This window comes from Colobus angolensis, unplaced genomic scaffold (assembly GCF_000951035.1).
Source record: "Colobus angolensis palliatus isolate OR3802 unplaced genomic scaffold, Cang.pa_1.0 Scaffold301, whole genome shotgun sequence".
Classification (NCBI taxonomy): Eukaryota; Metazoa; Chordata; class Mammalia; order Primates; family Cercopithecidae; genus Colobus; species Colobus angolensis.
Window position 1 is genome coordinate 4616422 of NW_012116278.1, and position 7595 is coordinate 4624016.

Sequence of the window (7595 nt, forward strand, 5' to 3'; positions counted from 1 at the left end):
AAAAAAAAAACACAAAATGAGGTGACTAGGGCGTTTGATTACATCACCAAGCAGATACATTTATTTACATATTTCTCAAGTACTGCTGAAAATGTCAGTAAAGAAATAAGGGGCCAGGTGTGGTGGCTCACACCTGTAATCTCAGCACTTTGGGAGGTTGAGGAGGGTGGATCACCTGAGGTCAGGAGTTCAAGACCAGCCTGGCCAACATGGCGAAACCTTGTCTCTACTAAGAATGTAAAAATTACCCGGGCATGGTGGCACGCACCCATAGTCCCAGCTACTCGGGAGGCTGAGGGAGGAGAATTGCTGGAACCAGGGAGATCGGGGTTACAGTGAGCCAGTATCGCCCCACTGCACTCTAGCCTGGGCAACAGAGTAAGAATACATCAAGAAAGAAAGAAAGAAAAAGAAAGAAGAAAGAGAGAGAGAAGAGAAGAGAAGAGAAGAGAAGAGAAAAGAGGACCATAGGTACAAAAAGAATAGGTACAAAAAAATTTGAGCAGGAACAAAAGATGGGCCATGTGAACAGACTGGTCATATAACAATAATAGTTCTGGTTAACATTTACTGAGTTACTGTGTGCCAGGCACTGTGCTATTATGCGATCTCGACATATATTACCTCGTTTCATCTACAGATCAAGTAGGTAGGGTACTATGGCCATTTTCAGGTGAGGAAACTGAGGCTGGCAGATGTTAACTAATTTGCTCAAGTCTCCATCGCTAGTTAAATGGAGTTTGGATTCTCAGTGAGGACTGAACTCTGGCCTAGAAGTGTGCCTTGCTTGAGAACCCTGGCTCTTCAGGCAGATGCTCAACTGTCTCCCGACTATTTTTCTGCTGTATTAGTGGCCGCTTTTGTTAGTATTTTGCAAGAGCTGTTTGTATTTTCGTTGCAGGGGCTCAGCATAGGGAAGGATCTATCTGGGCAGAAGCCAGGAGTCCAGGCGGGTCAGCGCGCAGAGGACAGTGGAATCCGAGGGGATGGCAGGAGATCAACCCAACCCAGAACAGAGCCCTGCAAGGATGACTGCACTTGACCCCCTCAGAGAAAAAAGCCAGAGTCACTCACAGGTGAAAGACAAAGCAGCCAAAGCTTCCCGGGTGTACAGGAAGTCCAAAGTCATCAGAAGGAAGAAGAAAACCTGAAACAGTGAGAGCTGGCCAAGCGCTGCTAAGACCTATGCAAATGAGACCCACCCACGCTGCCTGGAATTCCGGCCTGGGAAGTCAGAAAACAAAGCCCATGCGTGCAGGGCTGTAGGGAAGGGAGGCAGAGGAGGCGGCTCCGAGGGAGCAGGTAAGGAGACAGAGAGGGTCGCGGAGGGACGGGTCACAGGGCCCCAGAGTCCGGAGAGGCAGCAGCCCTGAGGCGCGCGGCAGGTGAACTCTGGCCTGGGAGGGCAGGCTACTGGGTTCATCTTTCAAACTCAGCCACTCTTTAGCTGGGAAGCCTTCGGCAAGTCGCCTCAACTTTCTGAGCCTTGGCTTCCTCGTCTAGAAAATGGGTCTAACAATAATCATGCTAACCAGAGTTGCGTGTCTTCTGTATTCTACTGGGCACCTTATAGACTATTCCTTCCCCAGGGCAACCCTGTAGGAGTGGGATGATTACCGTTTTTTATGGAGGAAAATGAAGTTCAGAGAGGTTAAGCCATTTGTCCAAGACAAATGGTTCCAAATCTGGTTACAAAGCTGGCACACTTTGTACTCCCCATTCAGCCTCTCTCACAGGGTGGTGATAGAGTATGAAATGGCCTTCTGCAAACAACAAAATATCCTAAAAGGCAAGTAACCTATCTAGATGGATCACCACACTTAGATCTTAGCAAGGGCCAGGAACCTCTGTCAACTGTGAAGTGCTATGAAATGCCAGTTCCTGGGTGAAAACAATGGAGTGATGCTGGAGACAACTGATATTTGGTGATGACTTGTTCACAGACCAAGGAGATGACTTTGTGACAGTATTTAGGATTTACTGTAGCTGAGATGTCCTGGCTTGGGGTGGGGGTGATATGTGGCCAGAGTCTCTCCCCAGCTGATCCTGAAACAACAGGATCCCTGGGAGAGCAGCACAGATAAAGATCCAGGCAATAATGATCCTTCCTCCTCTTGGACAGCCTTTTACAGCTCTGGCCATGGAATTTCAGAGAATGTAGGTCTGATCTTGGGGGAAACAGGAGATCTGGATGTGTAGTAATACAAGCTTACTGGAGTGAAGTTAGAATTTTCAGGTAAGAGAATTAAAAAAAAAAAAACTTATAATCTTGCCCCCAGAGATAACCACTGCTAATACTTGGTTATCTATCTTTCCAGACTTTTTTTTCCATTGCGCACACATTTTTGAAAATTGGATTATATTGCAATATGGTTTTGTTGCTGGTTCTTTTTTGCTTAATGACATTATATCCTAGGCATATATCCATATTAATAGTTTTACCACATCATATTAAAGGCTGCATAATATCTCTTCCTATGGATGGAGCAGAATCTACTTAATCAATATCCTATTACTGGATGATGACGTAGTTCTCCATACGTCACTGTTAAACCAGCGCCCGGATGGGCATCTCTGTACTCACATCTTTGCAGAAGTCCTTGATGATTTCCGTGGAATCAATTCCCAGTGGGGGAAATGATGAGTCAGGGTTACATACAGTTTAAGGCTTCTGATAAGTACAAAAGGTCTGCTTCTAACACACTCTGGGATTCAGGAGCTCCTCAAAGCTTGATGCAGAGAACTTTGTTGTGGCTTTGAAGTCAGCCTTGACCCTTCCTTTCTCTCAGATCCATTTGCATTAATAATTTCAGTTGCCTCATATATCCATAACAATGCTTTGGTCAATAGTGGATTACATATGTGATGGTGGCCACATAAGATTATAATACCATATATTTACCGTGACTTTTCTAAGTTTGTGTTGAAATACACACGTAATTATCACTGTGTTACAATACGTGTAGTATTCAGAACCTCATAAGTTGTATGGGTTTGTAACCTAGGTGCAACAGGCTAGACCGCATAGCCTAGGCATGTAGCAGGCTCTACCATCTAGGTTTGTGTAAATACACTCTGTGCTGTTCACACAATGATGGGTTTCTCAGAACATATTCCCGTTGTTAGGTGCTATGTCTCTTTGTAGTCTTTACTGGGTGCTGGGCTCTAACTAAAAGCTTTACTAGTTTTGGCTTCCTTTTCACAAGGGGAAATAGAGGCACAGAGAGGTCAAGCAATTCAACTGGAATCACAGCCATGGATTCCATGGATCTGGCATCATGAACCTTGACATAAACTAGAACTGGATCCCTAGAGCTCCACTGCTTCTTGGGAAGTGGCTTTGATTCTGTCCCCAAAGATATCACTTATCCCATCCCCTTTTATCTTCTCCGCCACTGCCTAACCTGCACCACCATCGAATGCCTGAGCCACACTGCTACAGCCTGAACAGGTGTTCCCTTCCCGGTCTTGTCCCCCTCAGTCTGTCCTCTGCTCTGCAGCTAGGATGGTGTTTTAAAAATAGAAATAGGATCAGGTACCTTATCCTACTGCTCACCCCTGTAATAAAATCCAGATGAGCTTCTGAGCTCACAGGTCCTGCGTCCTGTCCCTCCCCACCTTGCCTACCCTGGCTGCAGCCACCACAGCTTGATCACCCTGGGCTCCTTTCACTTTCTCAGATTGGAAGAATTTTTCTCGCCTCAGAGCCACACATGCTGTTCCCCGGGCCTGCAACACTCTTCCTCCACTCTGCGTGGCTGGATTCTTATATACTTTGGTCTCAGCTCTTCTGTCACCTCTTTGCAGAAACATTCTCTGGTGGTCTCATCGGGAGCAGCGACCAAGCATCCGAAGCCCATTTGCCTTTTTGCCTTTTATTAACAACCATTAAAACTGTGCATTTATTGATTGCCCATTACTCATTAAATGTCTCTTTGCCTCACTACACTCTAAATGTCATGAGGTCAAAGACAATGTCTATTTTATTCACCCTAATACCCAATAATACCTTGCATAGCACCTGGGCTAGAGTAAGCCCTCAATAATGACCGAGTGGATGAATGGACTGCAGAAGAAAGCACTGGTGCAGAGCCCTGGTAAACTACCCTGGTTTCGCTTAGGGCTCCGTCTCCCTCCACATATCTTCATTTCCTCCTTCCCTGTTTGGAGCAGTGCCAGAGGTCTAGAAGAAAACCAGGAAGCCACGGGTCAAAGAGTATAAAGAGCAGGTTTTGCTTCAGACATCGACTCAATCGGGATAGATGATATCATATCAGGGGCTTTAGGGAGACTCCCTTCCCCCCGGATCCCCTCTTGCACCATTCCTGGATTTCTACCATGAGTCTTCTGGCTGTGAGGGATTCCCGATCTCATGCAAACACTTATTATCTAGCTAGTAGCACACACTGAGTAGGTGGACAGCGTGGATGTAGCCTTCCGTCTTTTCGAAAACTATGAGTCTGAAGACATGGGTCCCATGTCACCATTAACTAGCTGGGTGACTTTGGGTGAGTCACTTCTTGTCTCTCATCTGCAAAATGAGTAGTTCAGATGGAGAATTGGTTTTTAAACTTTTTCTTTTCCCCAGCAGCTCAACTCTTTAGATTATTCAAATGACCTATATGAAAAACAGAGAAAAGCCAAGTATTTCTGGTTGAAATGGAGAAGCAGGGCTGGAGTGTGCGTCCCTCCAACTCCCCGCTTTAACTCCCTAAGGTTGGTGGGATGACCAACTCTCAGATCTCAGAAGGCTGAGCAGCTGTGTGCTAAGAACAAAGCAGAAGGCAGCAAGGTTTGTACACGCTGCTTGCAGTTGCTTAGGCACATTAAAAGATCAGTGGGTGGCTGGACTGAATCTGATAGTCAGAGCCTTTAAGCTTCCAAGTAGGTGACTTTCACAGCAACCGAAGTGCTGAGCAGGCAGCTCCTTTGTGCAAGGCGGAGGTTCCAGCCACTTTCGAAGAGAAATGAGGACCCCAGAGAGAGGAAGCCCAGAAGACTCCCTTACCCTCTCCACATCTAGAAAGAGCAAATTGCCACCCTACCTTTCCAGACCAGGGACTCCAGGTCTTGAAGGGACTGCCCACAATCTCACAGGTGTTTGGCTTCCAGGTTCAATTAGTTACCATGCCCTGGGGGGAACTCAGGTCCCCCATCTCCCTCCCCACCCCGCCCCCCAGGAAGCTCTCTGGCCTTGGCTCCAAGCAGGTGTGCTCAAGAGGCTGCAGACTGGGCCACCTGGCAGCCCCAGGTGCTGCGTGCCTGCTGCCATGGAGACAGGCCCCTGGGTTGGTGGCAAGAAGGCAGTCTCCCAAAGCTTTGCCAGTTCAGGGGAGGGAGCGACTGCAGCCTCAGGCCCTCCAGTGCAGTCTGCCTGACCACCCTGGAACCCACAGAAGCCCAGGTGCGTGCCCTGAAGGTTTCCCAGGACAAAGGGAGGGAGGAGGAGCCAGGGTAGGCAGAGGACCGGGAAGAGGCTTTGGAAGGGGAAGAGGCTCTGGGAGGGCTGATCTGGGAAATGGGTCAGGGGAACTTCTGCAAGCCTTCCAGGTAGGGAGAAAAGTCTTTCCAGGGGTCCCCTTGCCAGGCCAAGGACTGGGTGAGTAGGATCTGGAGGGTTGGCCCTCTAGCTCAAGGGGAGGAGGGAAAGAGGGCTGGCATTTGTCCCCATAGGAGGGACAGACCAGGGAATTCACAAAACCCATCTCTGCGCTAGTCAGGGATTTGAGGTAGCAGGGAAGGAAACATTTGTCCTCTATCAAAATCCACAGACTGCGGGGTACCCCCAGCTCCCTGGGTTCAGGGCAGCCATGGGCACGGACACCGACCATAAGGAGCATTTGCGTCCAGCTCCAAAGCCCGGGGCGCCGTCTCCTCCAATGCCGGCTCACTTGGGGGCTCTTGGTAGGGGTGGCCCAGGCCTTCACCTTGACGGAGGGGAGGCTGCAGGAGTATTCGACTCCACTCGATGGCTTAGGAACTGGTGATCAAGAACAAAACGCTTTTGAACCTGAGTAAAACATGGTGATGACACCTTTCAACACCCACAGAACATTTTGCCCCAGGCCAAGCACAGGGATGGGGCTTCATGGCTGTTCCTTTGCTCCTTTCCCCATTCTGCCAGGACGTCTCCCGCGAGGCCTCCTTGTGTGTGGCTGAGGATGGCTGAGCAGGAGGGCCGGGAGCTTGAGGCCAAGTGCCCCATCTGCTGGAATCCCTTCAACAACACGTTCCATACCCCCAAAATGCTGGATTGTTGCCACTCCTTCTGCGTGGAATGCCTGGCCCACCTCAGCCTGGTGACTCCAGCCCAGCGCCGCCTGCTGTGCCCGCTCTGTCGCCAGCCCACGGTGCTGGCCTTGGGGCAGCCTGTCACTGACTTGCCCACGGACACTGCCGTGCTCACCCTGCTCCGCCTGGAGCCGCACCACGTCATCCTGGAAGGCCGTCAGCTGTGCCTCAAGGACCAGCCCAAGAGCCGCTACTTCCTGCGCCAGCCTCGAGTCTACACGCTGGACCTCGGCTCCCAGCCTGGGGGCCAGACTGGGCCGCCCCCAGACACGGCCTCTGCCACCGTGCCTACGCCCATCCCCGTCCCCAGCCACTACTCTCCGACGGAGTGTTTCCGCAACCCTCAGTTCCGCATCTTTGCCTACCTGATGACCGTCATCCTCAGTGTCACTCTGTTGCTCATCTTCTCCATCTTTTGGACCAAGCAGTTCCTTTGAGGGGTGGGGTGAGTGCTGTTCCCAGACAAGAAACCAAACCTTTTTCGGTTGCTGCTGGGCATGGTGACTGCAGAGCCTCATTTGGTATTGTCTTCCTTTGTAGTGTTGTTTATTCTACAATCCAGGGATTGTTTAGACCACGTGTTTGCTTCTGGGAACAATTAAAAACAAACAAACAAAAAAACAAAAAAACGAACAGCTTGAAGGACTAGGAGATGTGGAGCAACCTCCGGGTGTGAGTGTGGCGTCATGGAAGGGCAGACAAGCAGTTCTGACCACAGAGCTCCACAGCAAGATGTGCCAAAGGGCTGTACAATGGTATCCAGGAACCTGACTAGCTCGCATAGCAAGTTGCATTTCTCACTGGAGCTGCTTCAAAATCAGTGCATTTTTTTTTTTTGCATTGCTCTTTTTACTATGGGTTGCTAAAAAAAAAAAAAAAATTGGGAAGTGAGCTTGAATTCTGTGGGTAAATGTGTGTTTGTTTCTTTTCAGCTTTCTCTTTGGATGTCTTGCCGCCGGTTGCAGTAAAACTGTTCTGCATTCATTAATTCATTCACTTATTCATTCTATGACCATTTACTGGGCTGGTGCTGAGTGCCAGAACTAAGGGAAGAGAAGAGTAGGATTATCCAGGGGTGGCAGATGGCCCTTACTAGCAGGAAGGGGTGTGCTCATTCAGCTGCTGCTTCTATGAGACCACCTCTTGCCACCATGTAGTTCATGGAGTGTTAGGTGAAATCTAACGGTGAAAGATGTTAGATCAGTGGACTAGGGGAAGTCTGGGATTTGGAGGAATAGGTCTTTCTTCCTCCAGGCAGACACAGAGGCCCTGATTAGAATGGACACAGGGTAGAGTTCTGATTC

At 49.3% G+C, this 7595-nt stretch overlaps 1 protein-coding gene across 2 annotated transcripts; it reads left to right on the top strand.

Moving 5' to 3' along the window:
* Window positions 1-5342: 5342 nt before the first annotated feature.
* Window positions 5343-7279, top strand: RNF183 (ring finger protein 183). Of its 2 annotated transcripts, none has more exons than XM_011950110.1 (2): window positions 5343-5404; window positions 6125-7279. In XM_011950110.1, exon 2 carries the CDS (start codon window positions 6162-6164, stop codon window positions 6726-6728), a length of 567 nt encoding a protein of 188 aa, XP_011805500.1. In that variant the 5' UTR covers window positions 5343-5404; window positions 6125-6161; the 3' UTR covers window positions 6729-7279. The 2 variants fall into 2 exon arrangements, with proteins under 2 accessions (XP_011805500.1, XP_011805499.1); XM_011950109.1 differs by lacking the exon at window positions 5343-5404 and adding an exon at window positions 5487-5550.
* Window positions 7280-7595: the final 316 nt, after the last annotated feature.